The 18,444-nt window shown below is 41.9% G+C and overlaps 1 protein-coding gene across 1 annotated transcript in view; it reads left to right on the top strand.

Moving 5' to 3' along the window:
* LOC308673064 (vomeronasal type-2 receptor 26-like) overlaps window positions 1-13,105 on the top strand; it is a gene marked incomplete at its 5' end in the record, with an annotated part of 29,150 nt that extends 16,045 nt beyond the window's left edge. The window contains 2 exons of the mRNA XM_081336444.1: window positions 10,308-10,434; window positions 11,431-13,105. Of these exons, the coding sequence (XP_081192570.1) occupies window positions 10,308-10,434; window positions 11,431-12,341 (1,038 nt within the window). The 3' untranslated portion in view covers window positions 12,342-13,105. The remainder of the gene's footprint in view (window positions 1-10,307; window positions 10,435-11,430) is intronic.
* Between the last annotated feature and the right edge of the window lie 5,339 nt (window positions 13,106-18,444).

Below are 18,444 nucleotides of genomic sequence, written 5' to 3'. Positions count from 1 at the left end.
ACCTGTCCAGTTTAGTAATCACCTTCCCCAATGAAGCTCAGCAGGACTTTTTCCTGTGGCTGTGCAGGGTATAGTGTGTTGACAGAGCAAGAAATCTGCCAGTCTATGGTGCCAGTCACCTGTGATGATGCGCTTGAGTGCTTTCTTTGTTGTCCTCACCATGCGTTCAGCTTGTCCATTCATAGAGGGGTGAAATGGTGCAGACGTAGCATGTCTGATGAGGTTAGCTCTGAGAAAAGCCTGAAACTCAGCAGCAGTGAATTGAGCCCCATTATCAGAAACCAAAACATCAGGCAACCCATGTGTTGCAAAGAGTTTTCTCAGCACCTGGATGGTCCTAGCAGTAGTCATATTAGGGACTGGAACTACTTCCAGCCATTTTGAGTGGCTATCCACTACTATCATAAAAAGCTGTCCTTGGAAGGGCCCAGTGTAGTCAATATGAACCCTAGAACAGGGCGTATGTGTTTCTTCCCATCTATGAACTGGGGCCTGAGGCATTTCAGGCCTAGACCTCTGACAGGTATAGCAATCATGGACTTGATCCTCCACAGCCTTATCCAGGCCAGGCCACCAAAGATAGCTTCTAGCCAAAGCTTTCATCCGTACAATGCCTGGATGGCCTTCATGTAAGGAATGTAAGACTCTGTCCCTCAATGATGTGGGAATAATAACTCTGTTGCCCCATAATATGCAGCCCTTATGTGCAGACAATTCATGTCTCCTGACAAAATAACTTTGGAACTCAGGGCCTGGACTTTTTCCCAACCAGCCCATGTGTACACATGACAATACTCTGCTCAGAATTATATCTGTAGCAGTCTCAGCAGCAATATCCCCAGCATGAAGGGGAAACTCAGGTAAATCCTGAATAGACAATATTTTAGCAGCAGGAGCTGGATCAGGATCCATCAGTGGCAGTAGTAATCTGCTGAGGCCATCTGCATGGCCCATTTTCTTTCCAGGTTTGTGAACTAACTTAAATTTGTATGCAGCCAAAAATATAGACCATCTCAGCATTCTTGGAGACAGTATGTGGGGAGTTTGCTTATCTGTGGTGAATAAGCCCAAAAGGGGTTTGTGATCAGTGAAGACAGGGAAATCCCTGCCATATAAATAATCATGAAATTTTTTGACTCCAGCCATTATGGCTAAGTCTTCTTTATCGATCTGTGCATAATTATGCTCAGCAGCAGATAAGGTTCTAGAATAGAACACAATAGGAACTTGTTTCCCATTCTTCTCTATGTGGCTTAAGACTGCCCCCACCCCGTAGGAAGATGCATCACATGCAAGACATAGAAGTTTAGACTCAATGTAATGAGTTACAGTGGATTTTTCTGAAAGGAGGGACTTTAGATCCTGGAAACTTTTTTCATGTAATTCAGTCCACTTCCAAGGGGCTTTTTTATCAAGTAACCTGTGAAGGGGCTCAGCTATTGCAGCCTTATGAGGTAGAAATGTGTGATAAAAATTCAGGAGGCCCAAAAATGCTTGCAGCTCTGCTTTTAATTTTGGGCTAGGAGCCATTTTGATGGCCTTAACTTTTGACTCAGCGGGGTGAACCCCACTAGTATCCATACGGAAACCTAAGAATTCCGTTGAAGAAACCCCAATACTACATTTGTTTTTCTTTAACTTGAGGCCCACATCGCGTAGCCTTTGTAACACAGTCCTGAGCCTGTTGGCCAATACTTCTGGGGATTCCCCGGCAATGAGAACATCATCAAAATAAGGACAGACACCCTGAATTCCTTTAAGTGTGCACTCCATAATTCCTTGGAAAATGCCCGGTGCAACGCTAACCCCAAATTGCAAGCGTTTGACTTTGAATGCTCCTCTATGAGTCACTATAGTTTGAGCCGCGGCTGTGGCCTCATCTACCGGCAGCTGCTGATACGCCTGCACTAAATCAAGTTTAGCAAAAATGGTTCCCCCTTGCAAAGAGGCTAAAATATGGCTGACTATCGGGACCGGGTATGCATGTTGATTTAAGGCTTTATTTAACATGCATTTGTAGTCTGCGCAAATGCGAACCTCCTCATTGGGCTTTAGTGGGGTGACAATAGGAGTTTCCCACTCCCCCCCATCAACAGGCTGCAATACACCTTGCTCCACTAACTTATCAATTTCAGAATCGATTTTATGTTTTAAGGCGAAAGGAACTCTGCGAGGTTTGATTCTTATCGGAACAACGTTAGGATCTAATTTAAAAGAGATGGGTGGCTCAGTATAAGTTCCTAGTTTTGACTCAAAAACATCTGCAAATTACTCACAAATAGCCTTGAGGTCTGCTGTCTGTGTCCGGTTAATGCCTGTTATTTGAATGCCCAAAGCCTCAAACCAATCAAGTTCTATAAGACTTGTTCTAGGGCCCTCTACTACTATGACAACCAGTTGCCCCAAAAACCCTTTAAATTTCACCAATAAGGTGGCTTCACCCTTAACTTTAACCTGAGCATTCTGAAAATCTGTTAAAATAATGTCTGACAGTCTTAATGTGGCCCACTGTCTGCTGCGTCTGCATACAAGGTTGAATGTGTCGTGTGAAATAATTGAGACCGCCGAGCCGGAGTCCAATTCCATTTTGCATGGAATTCCTTGTAGCTCTACTGAGAGCTTAAGTTTAGGCTTACGGGGACGAGCCCCGGTGCAACAAACGCTTCTCCAGCTCCTGAAGAACCCCACACTGACTGGACCCAGGGCCCCAGTACCTTTCCTAGTCGGTTCCTCTGACTGGTGCTTGTGTGGCCTGTCTCTCTGGTGGGCTCTGCATACCACCGCGATGTGCCCGGTCCTACCGCAAGCTCTACACCTGGCCGAACGGAATCTGCAGTTTGCGTGGGAGTGATTGCCTCTGCACCCTTTACATCTAGGTAAGAGAACTGCCTTGTAATTGTTCTCTCTTTGTTGATTTCCGTGGTTTTGCATGCTTGACTGTCTCTGGAGCTTGTTGATTTCGGGTTCCTCTTCTTCTGATGATTCTTTGCCGCAAATGGTGACCTCGTGGTGGATGGAATCTTCTGTCTTTGGGGCTTTGGTGGGCTGTACTGTTTGTACTGCACCTCCAGATGCCTTGTCAGCCATGACCTCGTCTTGTGCTTTGGCGAATGTGAGATTTGGTCTGGCAAATAATCTCTGCTGCAAGGTTCTGTCTCTGTCCATAAATGAGTCGGTCTCTCAGGCGCTCCTCTAAATTCGAAAATTTGCAGAGACATGCGGCCTGCCTTAGGCCCACGATAAACTCGGATGCTGTCTCACCAGGAAGCTGCACTCGTTGGTCGAATTTAAACCGCCAGGCCATCTCCAACATTTTTGGCTGGAAATGCCCGGTCAGCTGCTTCTTCAGGTCAGCAAAAGATACTGCTTCGATGGGTGTTGGCACGAAGAGGTTCTCAGCTAGATTGAAAGTCGCTGGCCCACATACACACAGCAACGTCGCAGCTTTAAGGCCTTCCTCTGCTATCTGGTTAGCTCGTAGGTAATTTTCTACCTGTGAGAGGTAAGACAGCCAATCTTCTGAGTGTTTAATGTCAAATTCTCTGAGTTTGCCGACCTTTGGCATTTTCCCTCAATTCCTGCGCTGCTGTTGAATCCTGCTTCTAATCTCAGGGAACGCTTCCTCTGAGCACGCGGCCGCTAGCGTAGTTTACTAGCTGGCTAGAGAGGGGGTGGGAAGATGCCTCTTCCCTCCAGCGAGTAATGCTGTCCCCTTGTGACAGCAGGGTACCATCCTCGTTGCCACTATTATGTTGTGGGCTCTGATGAGCAGGAACGAGAACACGCAGATGAGTACAGACAAACTCATACTTTATTTAAGCAGAAACTGTACTGAGAGATTGGAGTCACCCTGCTTCAATATATAGCCAGGCCCTATGGTATTAACCAATCAGATTGAAGCTATACTTGCCACCCAAAGTTGACCAATGGCATGACCAGAGATCCTGTCTGGGTTGCTGGAGAATTAATGGTTCTCCAGCAATTCACGTGGTGATATTCCAAAAGCCCAGTACATAACAGTAGCCTTTTAGTAAAGTAGAGGTAGCTCATATGGTCATGTTTCCTATCTGGTATAACTGAGAGAAGAATAGCCTGGCAACTTCCTTCTTGACAAATCTACTCTTTCTGATAATCACCCTGGTTTTTTCCCCAAGTAGTATATGAATAATCTCTTTGTTTGTTTCTTTGTTCAATTTATTAGTGATCTCTTAGATTAGGTGAGACCTAGCTCAAAAAGAGTAACGTGAGAGGGACCTTGGAGTCCTAGTGGACGATCACTTGACTATGAGCCAGCAGTGTGCAGAAGAGCCAAAAAAGCTAATACAATCCTGGGTTGTATAAAGAGAGGCATAGATTCAAGATCATGCAAAGTATTAGTACCACTTTATAAAACCCTAGCGAGACACACCTGGAATACTGCAAGCAGTTCTGGTAAACCATACTACAAAAAAGATGTTGAGACCTTGGAAAAGTTCAGAGAAGAGCAACTAAGATAATCCAAGGCCTGGAGACTAAGACATAGGAAGAACGGCTGCAGGACTTGGGTTTGGCTAGTTTAAAGAAAAGAAGAAATACAAATTTTATTGGTTTTCCAGTTTTACATTTAAATATTTGGAAAACAGTGTGGTGATTGGGTAATTGATAGTTCAATAACAAAATCTTTAGTACATATCTCAGGTTGCATTGTCAAAAATTCCTTCTCTATTTCCCTTAACATTTGCTATATCATCTTTTAGCTAATACATTTCTAGTTATAGCACATTCAGTTAAAACATTTATCAATATATTTTTACTTATACATATCCATGTCCTGTTTTTAAATTTTACCTAATTTTTAATTTTTAATTACAATATTCCAATTTAACCTTTAATATCCATAGTATTTAAATTTCGGGTAACCCAAATTTCCTTTATTTCACTACATAAAAATTGTCATATATAAAATACACATATTACTTACTTAAATACATTCTTATTTCATTTCATAAACTTTTTCTATTTCTCATCCCAGTGCCTTACAACTTACTAATAAAATATCCTTTATTGTCTCACTCCATCTTTTATATTATAGTTCAAAACTGTATCCTAATAGTTAATTTTCATTTCCCTTATAAATCTAAATCCTAAATATTAAGCCAATTAGTCTGTTTTTTATCATTTTCTACAATATTTAAATCTATATTCATATTTCCCTTTATCTCAAAATCTCCCTTTAGCCCATTAATTGAGACCTTAGACTCTTCTTGTTGTGTCCTTAGTTACGGAGGGTTCTCCTTCAGAGGGAAGACTCAGAGCAGCCATTGGCTGTTACCCTCGGTGACAGATTCCAAGCCAGGGATTGGTTACGTTTGAAAGAGCAGTTAGTATATAAGGTAGTGTTTAACCGTTAGTTAGTCAGTTGACATATGTGAGTTCAATAAATGTTCCTTGCTAAACCTCGCTGTCTCTGCTCGTCAATCCGGACATAACACTTCTATCATAAATCGAAAAACCCCATTTTTTAAATCTAAGTCTAGCTTTCTTTTTATGCCAAGCAGGTTTCCACACCAGTTGTCTTTAAATCCTCAGATGGATCTCCCTTCATTCCTGTACATGTTACCTGAATCAAAGGAGACCATCTAGACTAGATGATCTAGTTATCAATTTTCCAAAGGAACTGGCCCATTTATAATCATTAAATTGCTGCCCTGGTAGTTCAAATCTCCATGTTTGCTTTGGTATATTTATCTTCAATTCAGTCTGGTCTTCCTTCTTCCTCAGGTTTCATCTGGTTTAAGTAAAAAGTCATGTCCAATGTTGTAGTTGTTGTTTGGTTGTCTAGATTTTCAATAATCTGTACTTGTTGATCTTTAGCACCCTCCATCTTGGTATTGCTTTCTTCTGCTTCTATTGCTTTTTGGATTGTAAGTTCTTTAATTGCAGTCAGCGTTTGGCTGTCAAAGTTCTCAGTAGATTGTGCTTGTTGATCTTTAAAATCCTCTGTCTTGATATTAATTTCTTCCTCTTCTGTTGCTTCTTGGATTGTAAGTTTTTTAGTTGGAGTCAGGGTTTCATTTTGTAGGTTTAAGCTGGTGCCTTTGTCTTTCAGTCTGCATTTCATTATTTCAGTAGCTTCAAGAATGTTTTCAAGTATAAGCTTATAGTTAGCCAAAATTTGTTGGTGATATTCCTCCATTTCTAGGATGGTTACAGATAGTCCTTTAGTGGAGGCTATTTTTTAATAAGAGTCAGTAAGTGTTCACCTCCACTATTCCTAAAGGGTAGTTTCACCACCCATCTGTTTCAGCTTTTTATCTTTTAGATAATAACAAGGACAAGTCTAGGCTGTAAGCAGATCTCTCAGTCAAAAGTACTCAGTTGCTATACCAGGCTTCACCACAAGATGTCCCCAATGGCAATTAAAGTCTTTTTCAAAATTCAAATTAGGCTTTTATCCAATTTAAATTCTTTTTCACCTTTTAACAAGTAGATAAGGTAATAGGTCCCCGTAGAAATAGGAACTTTTTGGGACCCCAAATATCAAAAGGGCAACTCCAAATGTAGTTGTTCTTTTAGTTGATTTTTAGTTGTATTTTTAGTTGTTTTATTTGTTCTTTTCAGGGCTTTATTTCCCCAAGGTAGTCAACGCCACCATTTTAAAGGGGGGTGGGAGAAGTTACAAGAAGCTTTTACAGGAAAATACTTGGGATACAAAGAAGGTAAGTTCTCACCCAATTCCTCCGCGGTGCTTTCATTGTGCTTGGTAGTAATTTTGGCCACGGCTGGTAGCAGCTTAGTGATTGGCCATGTTAATGGCCGATCTTTTCTCCGGGGTCCAAAGAGCTGCCCCGGATCAAACAGAAGGGCTGCTGCCCTTCCGTGATCAGTCGGGGGTCCTCTTCACACTCGTCGCCTCTCCAGGGCAACTTTTGACCCTTTTCAGGGTCTCCTGGCAAGAGAAAACTGGGTGGTGGAGAGAGTGATCACTCTGAACATCTGCTGGTGCCGCGATCGGATTTTGTTATTGAAATATTGATTACCCAATCACCATGCTGCTTTCCAAATATTTAAATGTAAAACTGGAAAACCAATAAAATTTGTTTAAAAAAGAAAAGAAAAGAAGAAATAGAGGTGACATAATAGCAGTATTCCAGTATTTGAGAGGCTGCAACAAAGAAGATGGGGTCACGTTATTCTCCAAAGCACCAGAGACCAAGACAAAAAACAATGGTTGGAAACTGATCAAAGAGAGAAGCAACCTGGAATTAAGGAGAAAGTTCCTAACAGTGAGGACAATTAACTAGTGGAAGAGCTTGCCTCCAGATATTGTGGGTGCTTCATCACTGGAGGTTTTTAAGAAGAGACTGGACAGTCACTTCACTGAGATGGTATAGGTTCTCCTGCTCAAGCAGGGGGCTGGACTAGAAGACCTCCAAGGTCCCTTCCAGCTCTCTTCTCTTCTCTTCTCTTCTCTTCTCTTCTCTTCTCTTCTCTTCTATTCTATTCTATTCTATTCTATTCTATTCTATTCTATTCTATTCTATTAACATTTCCTTCAATAGACAAATCTGGTCATTTTTTTCAATATATCACTGACAAATTTTGCTGATCCTTCTTCATTTTTGAAGATAGTGGCAACCCCATTCTCCCAACTTACAATATTTGCAAATTAGACAAGTACAGAAGAAAGATTCAGACATGGAAAGACCACATGTAGTAAGAAACCAAGGTTACTGCTTTTAAAATTTCTGGATGTTTCCATTTTAGTTTCATTCTTTTCTGGTGAAGAATGAGTTTTGTAATCTTTCCCTCTTGAAACTGTACTTGGACCAAAATGGAGATATAGCAGCAGATCTGAATATCTCAAGCTCAGTGGTTCTCCCAAAGTTGAATTGCAAAAAAGAGCAACTCGGGAGTTTTGAAAGACACGGACTTACTATCAACAAAGATGCTGTTCTACGGCTCAAGTTGCTAAACAAGGTGGGGAAAATATTGCTGGTTTTTTCTGCTTTCCAAAGATTTAGGACCCATTTCAAGTGGGCTATGCCTAATCACAAAGGTGGATAACCTTTGTAGAAAATTGAATGTTGGGTGTAGAACACATAGAGTCTTAGACTGCTTGGAAGACTTCAGTTGTGTTGACCAAGGTGCCCTTGCATGTTATATTTTGGAACACTTTTTAATGCTAGTTTAGCCAGGTCCAATTTGGGATGCTTGGTGAAAGTTATTTTAGGATTCAATTTCCAGTTTGGGGACTGTGACAGAGCAGGATGATGGGCACAGTCCTGGAGGTAGCAAGTAGGATGACAAAGAATTATGGTCATCACAACACACACAGAGCCTTGGTGGAGCAGTGGACTAATGCCTCCTTAAGTAACACCAGCTGCCTGCAATTAGTGCAGGTTCGCATCCCACCAGGCTCAAGGTTGACTCAGCCTTCCATCCTTCCGAGGTAGGTAAAATGAGGACCCAGATTGTTGGGGGCAATTAAGCTGACTTTGTAATAATGCCGCTTGGGGGAGGTGTGAAAGCCCTAATAAGCAGGCTTATACATAGAATGAAGGCTACTGCTAAGTTTGTAAGCCGCCCTGAGTCTTCGGAGAAGGGCGGGATATAAATGGAATTAAAATAATAAAAAAATATTCATACACATACAAATGCTGAGGCCCTAGAAAGTATGCAGAGAAGAGCAACAAAGATGATTAGAGGTCTGGGGGCTAAATCATATGGTGAATGGCTAGGTATGTTTATCTAACAAAGTGAAGGCTCATGATAGCATCTTCCAATACTCGAAGGGCTATCACTGGGAAGAGAACATCAATTTATTTTCCATAGCACCTGAGGGCAGATAAGAAGCAATGGGTGGAAGATGACAATTCAACCTGGAAAAAGGGGAGGAATTTCCAGACATGAAAACAATTAATCAGTGGAAAAGCTTGCCTCTCAGAGTTGTGGGGGCTCTATCACTGGAGATCTTCAAGAAAAGATTGCACAACCATTTGTCCAGGATAGTATAAGGACTCCTAGTTTGGGCAGGTGGTTGGACTAGAAGACCTCCAAGCTTTTCCATGGTCTCTTGGACACAGGTCATGGCTGTTTTGTGTATCCTCTGCAATCTGATATTTTGGAGAAAAAGGCCCTCAGGTGCTGGGGATTGTGTTGCTGATAGCCTCTTGTTCCTTGTCCTCAGATAGCAAAGAAGAAGGCAATTCTGTAAACAGTTCCCAAGTTCAGATTTGGACTGAATCCAATGAAGTTGAATCAAGAGTGGATAGATATCCTCTTGGTCCCAGTGGCAAATAAGCCTTGGGATTCAGTTTGTCATTGTTGGGGACAGTGTCCATGTTCAGTGATGTTTTTAAACAGCTCAGACCTTGCAGAGTTATCCATGGTTTTCTTTCAGCCCACTGGGATAGTGTAATAGGATTTCCACCCCAAGGAAGAAGCTCCAAAGCTTTCAGTTCATGTGATATCAAAATGACTGGTCTGATGTGAGATCATGCTCTGACCCAGGAAACTGAAGCTCTGAAATATAACTTTGACCCTAAGAAAAGTCCTTTCTCATATCTGAAGTAATGAGGGAGAATTTGAAAGGAAATGCTACTTAGATTAGGCCTTTGGCTTGTAAGATGGCACTTCATCTGAAAACTCCTTGGATGCAATTGTTTATCTAGATAGTTAGCTATCTTAAATCTCTGGCAAAAAGGATACCACAAATTTAACTAATAACGAAAGTGGGACTGCTTTCCATTCCAGTTGCTATCACCTAATTGTAGTTCTTCAACAGAAAGGACCTTGTCTTGGATACCAAACAGGGTCTTAGAAATATCCCTTTCTGACACAGGATTCATTCTAATGTCCCATCAACTATATCAAAAGACTTTTTTGACTTTTCTATTTGAGGAACACATTCTCATGATCTCACCTCCATCTGATCTCAGATCTTTTCCAGAAACTAGCCAGTAAGTTTTAGAATAAATTGTATTCTAAAATTTAACTTGAATACTTTATCATCCTTAAAATTCGTGGATATATCAAGAATGGAGGAATGAATATTAATATGGCTATGAGGAAGAACCCATTGGTTTCCTTTAACTATTAAATCTTTTCTCAATTCCATTCCTCCAGACTTTTTAAGTAGAAAAGTGCTAGTAGTTGTGTCCCTTGTAATCTTTTGGGACTAGAGATTTCATATTTACCCAGGTAAAATCCAGAGGCTGTTTGTGTAATGTCTACATTTACCTCTATTTTCCATGATTGGTGAATCTTAACACATTTTCTTTGGCATTTCTTGTTTTCTCTTTGGCACTCCTTGTTTTTCTCCTTAGTCTCTGCCTCAGTCCAAATGTGGGGAAAATTGTCATCCTGGATTTTTCAAGAGGGCTCGAGAAGGAGAGCCAGTTTGCTGCTATGACTGTATTCCTTGTCCAGAGGGGACCATCTCCACTCAGGAAGGTGCGGGACATCAAAGAAAATGTGAAACTGGATTCATCCACAGCATTTTTATGAAAATGTAGACAAAATTTAAAAAAAATGAAGCTCAACTATTTTCTTGTTAATTCAAAATGCAGTTTTTTAGGACATCGCCCAATTTCACCTTAGCTACCGTGTTTCCCTGAAAATAAGACCCAGTTTATATTTTCTTTGCCTCCAAAAGAGGCATTAATTTCTATCTTTTTCCCCCACTGTCTTGCCTCGCAATGGCAGCACCAATAGCCCTGTCCAGCAGGGGCCCAAGTGGCCGCCACTGGCCCACTTCTTCTGTGGCCACTCACTGCCAGTCACACACATCGTCCCTGGCCTCCATTTTGCCAGCAGATGCCTTCAGGAAAGGCCTCTGCAGCCTGGAATGGAGCTCCAGATTGATGCGTGCACTGCCCCCAGCCTCCGTTTTGTTGGCTGAGGCCTTTTCCTAAAAGCCTCTGCTTGTGAAATGGAGGCCGGGGGCAATGCACACGAGAGGTGGCGAGTGGCCACAGAAGTGGGCTGGCAGCAGCCCCGAGGGCTCCTGCTAAATGGGGCTGTTGGTGCTGCCACATGAAGCAAGGCAGGTATTGGGGCACGGGAGGTCTACTGTAGCGATCCTGAGGTAAGCAGGTGTGGGGCACATGGGGCACTTCTACTCCCCATCCCCGCCCTAGCTTGATTTTTACACATGTGCCTCACCCCACCTCATGCAATCAGATGATGGGACAAAGTGGGCAGGTTCGTCACTAGGGCTTATTTTGGGGGTAGGGCTTATATTAGGCACAAATGTAAAAATCAAGCTAGGGCTTATTTGGGAGGAAACACGGGACATAGGTTTTAGAAAACAATATTTCCAATTTATTCTGTGGAATTGCTAAGCAATGCATCTTGGAAAATGTCCCTGTTATCATCTGTTGTCCAAGGAAGGTATTTTTTGAAATGTAAAAGAAATATTAAAGAAATATTGGCTTTTGGTTTTCTCAGATATGGAAAAATGTACCAAGTGTCCAGATGATAAATATCCAAATGAAGACAGAGTCCAATGTATCCCCAAAGTTGTAACCTTCCTGTCTTATGAAGAACATCTGGGCATCATCCTGGTCTCTATTGCCCTATTCTTATTCCTAACCACAGGCCTTGTCTTAATCATCTTCATTAAATACCGAGAGACTCCCATTGTCAAAGCCAACAACAGGGACCTCTCCTACATCCTCCTGGTCTCTCTCCTACTTTCCTTCTTGTCTTCTTTTCTCTTTATTGGTCAGCCAAGGAAAGCCACCTGCCTTCTCCGACAAACAGTTTTCAGCATCATCTTCTCAGTTGCCGTTTCTTCTCTCTTGGCCAAAACTATTACAGTGGTGCTGGCTTTCCTGGCCACAAAACCAGGAAACCAAGTGAAGAGATTGTTGGGGAAGAGCTTGGCCAACTCCATCATCCTTTCTTGTTCTGCTGTCCAAATTATTACCTGCTCTATCTGGCTGATAGTTTCTCCCCCATTCCCTGACGTTGATCCCCACTCCCAGCCTGGAGAGATCATCCTGAAATGCAAAGAAGGGGCTGTTGTCATGTTCTACATCACCCTCAGCTACATGGGCTTCCTGGCTGCCATCTGTTTCATGGTAGCTTTCCTGGCCAGGAATCTGCCTGGGGCCTTCAACGAAGCCAAGCTGATCACCTTCAGTATGCTGGTCTTCTGCAGTGTCTGGGTGACCTTTGTGCCTACCTACCTAAGCACCAAAGGGAAATACATGGTGGCTGTGCAGGTCTTCTCCATCCTGGCCTCCAGTACTGGTCTGGTGGGCTGCATCTTCATCCCCAAGTGCTACATTATCATTCTGAGGCCAGACCTGAATTTAAAGGAGCAGCTTACAACCAGAAAAAATCTGGAAATGTGAGGCAGAGGAATTTCAACACTCAACATCAAAAGAAAGAGACCAAATAAAAGAGGAGATGGATTTGCATTCTATATAAAAATAGCTACACCTACATAAACACACAAAAAAAAAATAAAAAAAATAAAACCTTCTTCAATGGATTTGGCTTACTATAAAAGGAAAAAGGAATAACATTGCCATAGGTGTATACTACAGACCACCCAACCAAATAGAAGAAATAGATGACCTTTTTGCTAGTCATTTATCTAAGATGTGTGGGAAGCATATTATAATAGTAATGAGGGACTGTAAGGACCCACTTCAAAACCTCATCCCAAGAAAGCAGGACTCTTGGAACACTTTCATTCCAAAAGGAACTTTTATTAGGAGAAGCTGACAGCAGGCATAGAAGGCAGGATCTGAGGGTTTCCCACTTGGATCAATAGGTCAAAGGAGCATCAAGCAAACCCCACCCCAGTAGTTCATCCAGTCAATTCAAACTAGCCAATCCTTAGGTGTTAAGTCCACTATGGGAACGGAGGTGATAACGGAGTTTGTTTCCATGCCTGTGAAGACGTTGTTGGGTCTTTGCACCTTTCTCTTCCGCAGCGAGAGATAAGCCAGATGGCCAGAGGCACATTCCTTTCTCACTCTAGGTTGACATCAAGGGGAAACAGTTTAAAGAGCAAGGAGTTAGAAAAGGCAGAAAGAATACATTGTAGCTAAGCAAAAGGAGAAATGGTGCATTCCATAAGGCCTCCCCACTCCCTCTCAGAAGAATGACAAAACCCACAGAAAGAAGCTGGAAAGGGATAGATCCAAAGCCTCTCAACAAGGAAATAGGTTCTGACATGGGGACTTTAACTATCAACTGGGGGACAAACACTGCACCTAGTGGGAGGACAAACAGGTCCTGACAAACATAGACAACTTTGTTTCCCAAATCTTTTGTTTCCTTGCTTGTAATTGTATGCCACCTGATCTGTAACAACTTTTTTTTAATCTACTACACAACAACCATATCTTCTGTAGTTTCACATATTGCTAAATATAATGATGGTTCAGCAAATTATAAATAGTTTGAAAACCAAATGGGGGAATTGTTATCTGGAGTTTTAGGCTTCATTAGTAATATATTAGCAGGAATAACATTAGCACTTTTAACATGGCACCCTAGGGCAATTTATAACTTTAAGAAAGGAAGTAACAGGTAGTAGGGAGAAAGCAGAACTGCTTAACTCATTCTTTGCATCAATCTTCACAAAAAGAAATTATAGCCCAACACACCAAAAAAAAACTACTGCAAAAGACAAACTAGAAACAAAAATTAAAATAAGCAAGAAAATGGTAGGAGAACACCTATCCAGCCTTGACAAATATAAATCACTGGAACCCAACAAATTACATCCCAGAGTTCTGACGGAACTGGCAGATGTTATATCAGAACCATTGTACCATATCTTTCAAAAATCCTGGAGCACCAGGGAAGTATCTGAGTATTGGAAAAGGCCTGATGTGGTTCCCATCTTCAAGAAAGGAAAAAAAACAGACCCAGGAAACTACAGACCAATCAGTCTAACATCAATACCTGGGAAGATCTTGGGAAACATAATCAAAAAACAAATCTGTGAACAACTAAAAGCAAACACAGTAATAACCAGTAGCTAGCACGGGTTTGTCAAAAATAGATCATGCCGAACCAATCTTATTTCATTCTTTGATAAAGTGACTAAATTAGTAGACCAGCAAAATGCTGTGGACCTAGTATACTTAGACTTCAGTAAGGCATTTGACAAAATACACCACAACCAGCTGCTTAGTAAGCTAGAAAAAGGTGGGATAGACAAGATTACCAACAGATGGATGAAAAACCATTCTTAGTGAGTAGTCCTCAATGGTGCTACATCCACATGGAAAGAAGTAAGCAGTGGGGTACCACAAGGCTCAGGCCCAGTACCCTTCAATATCTTCATTAATGACTGAGATGAGGGAATAGAAGGGAGCTCATCAAATTTGCAGATGACACCAAACTGGCAGGAATAGCCAACACCCCAGAAGAGAAGCTCAGGATCCAAAAGGATCTTGACAAACTTGAACAATGGGCCCTATCCAACAAAATGAGTATCAATGTGGAGAAAAGCAAAGTTTTACATTTAGGCAGGAAAAATCAAAAGTACAAATACAGATTAGGTGAGACCTGGCTTAAAAACAGTAACTGTAAGAGGGACCTTGGAGTCCTAGTGGATGATCACTTAACTATGAGCCAGCAGTGTGCAGCAGCAATCAAAAAAGCTAATACAATCCTGGATTGTATAAAAAGAGGCATAGAATCAAGATCACACAAAGTATTAGTACCGCTTTATAAAACCTTAGTAAGACCACACCTGGAATACTGCAACCAATTCTGGTCACCTTACTACAAAAAAAGATGTTGAGACCTTCTTACATCTTAAGAAGACAGAACTCTTGGAAATATTTTCTTCCAACAGGAATCTTTATTAAGAGAAATTAACTGAAGGCATGCTAGACTGGATCTGGGGAGCCCTCCCCGTCATTCAACATTTTAAAGTGTTCCCAAGCAGCCCCCCCAAAAAACCCACAGTTCTTCTGGGCAATCCAAACTGGCAGATTCTAGGTGTTTATTTCAGGGAAAATAATATCAGTTTGGCTCAGTTGGCATGATCATTCAATTCTTTTATTGCCCAGACTCCAAGTGTTGTATCTTTCCCCCTCCTCTTTTCCCCTCGCTGTCGGCACAGGGAAGATCTTCAGAGAGGCATAGGATGAAAGGTAGATGGCTATATTGTTATGTTTAGTATACCCGGAGTGAATCAACAAAAGGTCACTTTGTAGTGAAGACAGGAAGTGAAAGCAACAAAAGTCCCCATGCATTCCCCCTCCCCTTTTTTCGAATGACAGAATCCAGGAGAACGCAAGGGCTGGATTTTTAATCAGAGAAGATAGGTAGAAATGAAATCTAACTGGATTCTGACATCCTCCTTCCCTTAAAAATAAGAGTGATCCACCTGTAAAGAAAACAAAACAGGTATAAAAGTTAGTCTGGCTTGTTAGGATACTCTGAATGAAACTTCTTTAAAAGCTTCGGGGCTTTTACATGATGTTTGTGAACCCACTCGTTTTGTGAGGAGGGGAGGTGTTTCCATGCTACTAGATATTGAGTTGTCCCATGGTATCTTCTAGAGTCTAGGATTTCCTTTATTTCAAAGTGATTGGAGGTGGTGGTGGTGGGAATTTTTGGCCATAATGGTGACTGTTCTCTTTTCAGCAAACTGCAGTGAAAGATTGGGTGTATCTGTCTAAGATTTTTGGGTAATTCTAATTCTACTGTTACTGGGTTTATGATTATTTTAATTGGAAAAGGTCCAATGTACTTTGGTCTGAGTTTTTTACAAGGTTGTAAGGATGTTAGGTATTTTGTAGACAAATATACCATTTCACCTATAATGAATGGTGTGGGTTCAATTCTTTTTTTATCTGTTTGCGCTTTATATGCTTGTCTAGCTTCGTCCAGGGCTTTTCTAACTATTGGCCAAGTGTTTTGTAATTGTTTTATCTATTCCTTCAGTGATGGGATTACCGGTTCGTTTGGGGTTAGTTCTGGCATGGGGTTGAAACTTTGACCGGTGGCTATTTGAAAAGGAGTGTAACCTGTGCTGGAGTGGACTGCATTATTATAGGCCACTTCGGCGAAATGGAATAGGTCCGTCCAATTTGTTTGCTGGAAATTAATAAAGCATCTTAAATATTGCTCAAGTACTGAGTTAGATTTTTCAGATTGACCATTCGCTTGAGCATGATGACTAGATGTCAGTCCTTGGGTGGTTCCTAAAAGGGATAAAAATTCTTTCCAAAATGCCAGCGTAAATTGCACTCCCCTATCTGATATAATGCGTTGTGGTGCCCCATGCAATCTGTAAATATGCTGCACGAACAGTTTCGCTAAGGCTTTTGTGGTGGGAATCTTTTGGCAAGGGATGAAGTGCACCTGTTTGTGACGGGCCAGATTACAGAATTCCCATTGCTTTCTGGTAATTCCACTATAAAATCCATGGCTATTTCCCTCCAGGGGGCTGAAGGATTTGCCACTCTTTGTAACAGTCTGGGTGATTTCTCTTGCAATCTCTTTGCAGTCGTGCAAGTCGGGCAGCTGGCCACGTAATTTTCTATGTCCTTTTTCATGGATGGCCACCAAAATTGCCTTTTAATTAAGTGTAATGTTTTTACAAATCCAAAATTCCCTGCTGATTTGGTGTCATGGCAAAGCTGCATGAATATGACCCTCTGGGTGGTTGGTATGAATAACCTTTCCCCGACCCAAGGTAGTCTGTCCTTCATTGTGCACACGTGTCTATTTTTCTGGAACCATTCATCCGTGTCCAAAGTTTTCCAGAATTCAATTCTGTATAGCTATCCAGCTGCGGTTTTAATTTAGCTTGGGCTCTGGTAGTTACTGGCACTGCCAGATGTGATTCCGCCATAAGTGGTTTAGAATCGGTGGATCGTGTGCTGTTATATTGGGGCATGAGAGATAGTGCATCTGCCAGGAAATTCTTTCCCCCCAGCAAGAATTTATGCTTGAGAGTAAAGTGGAATTGGTGAAAATGTTGGGACCAACGGGCTTGCTTGGGGTTGAGTTTCCTGGGTGTTTTCAATGCTTCCAGATTTTTGTGGTCTGTCCACACCTGAAAAGGAATTTTATTCCCTTCAAGGAACTGACGCCATGTAAGTAATGACCACAATATACAGTATGCCTCTTTCTCCTACACTGGCCAGCGCTGTTCCATTTCGGTGAGTTTCTTGGATGTATATGTGCAGGGTTGCAATACCCCTTCATCGTTTTCTTGTAACAGTACAGCCCCCACTGCCACATCGCTTGCACCTGCCTGTATTATAAAGGCCTTATCCACGTCTGGGTATTTCAGAGTAGGTTCTGCAGAAAAGAGTCTCTTTAATCTCTCAAATGCCACTTGGCATTCCATTGTCCTTTTTAGTGGCTGGCTAGGTTTTACTGAGGATACCCCCTTCGATTTTAGTAAGTTCATGAGGGGCAGGGCAATCTGGGCAAATGAGGGGATGAATTGGTGGTAAAAGTATGTGAAGCCCAGAAAACTTTGCAGTTGCTTTCTTGTGCAAGGTGGTGCCCATTCTAATACTGCTATAACCTTCTCTGGTTCCATTTCAATGCCCTGTGGGGATATGCGATAACCCAGATAGTCTATTCTTTCCTGGTGGAATTCGCATTTCGATAATTTGGCATATAGGTAAGCAGCTCGCAGTTTCTTTAAAACCGCTCTGACTAGGTTCCCCTTTTGTTTTGGTGAAGATAAGGATGTCATCTAGATAAACCAGGACCCCCTTAAATAGGTGTTCCCTTAGTACCTCGTTGATTAATTGCATAAATACTGCGGGGGCCCTTGTAATCCAAATGGCAAAACTTTGCATTGGTAGCACCCCATTGGGCAATTAAATGCGGTTTTCCATTCATCCCCTTCCTTAATTCTAATGCGGTAATACGCTTCCCTTAGATCTAGTTTAGTAAAAAAAAAATCCTTTCGAGAGGTATGATAACATGTCCTTTATGAAGGGTAAGTGGTATAGGTTGCTTTCACTGATTGTGTTCAATAGGCAATAATCCACACACAAACGTAAAGAGCCGTCCTTCTTCTCTCTAAAAAGGACTGGGGTGGCACTTTAGGCTTGGCTGGCTCAATGAACCCCCTTTCTAGGTTTTTCTTTATGAATCTTTCCATTTCCTCCTTCTCCTTTGGGCTCATGGAGTATAATCTAGGTTTTGGGAGTTTTGCCCCTGGATTTAACTCTATGGCACAGTCCGTGGGTCGGTGGGGGGGAAGCTCATCTGCCCTTTCTTCGCTGAAAACTTCAGCAAGATCTCTGTATTCCTCTGGTATTTCAGGTAACTCCTTTTCTTCTCCCATGGATGCTTTTTCCCTTCTTAATTTTGGTTGATCCCCTTGAGGTTTTAAGTCCGTTGACATGTGTAGCAACCATGTAGTTGGGCCTCGATAGCTTTATCTAGCCCTGGCCACCAAAGGTAGCTCCTCGCCAGTGCCTTCATCCGGACTATTCCCGGATGGCCTTCATG

This window comes from Vipera berus, assembly GCF_964194415.1.
Source record: "Vipera berus genome assembly, chromosome: 11".
In the NCBI taxonomy this organism is placed as follows: Eukaryota; Metazoa; Chordata; class Lepidosauria; order Squamata; family Viperidae; genus Vipera; species Vipera berus.
This window is presented reverse-complemented; position numbering and strand designations above follow the sequence as displayed.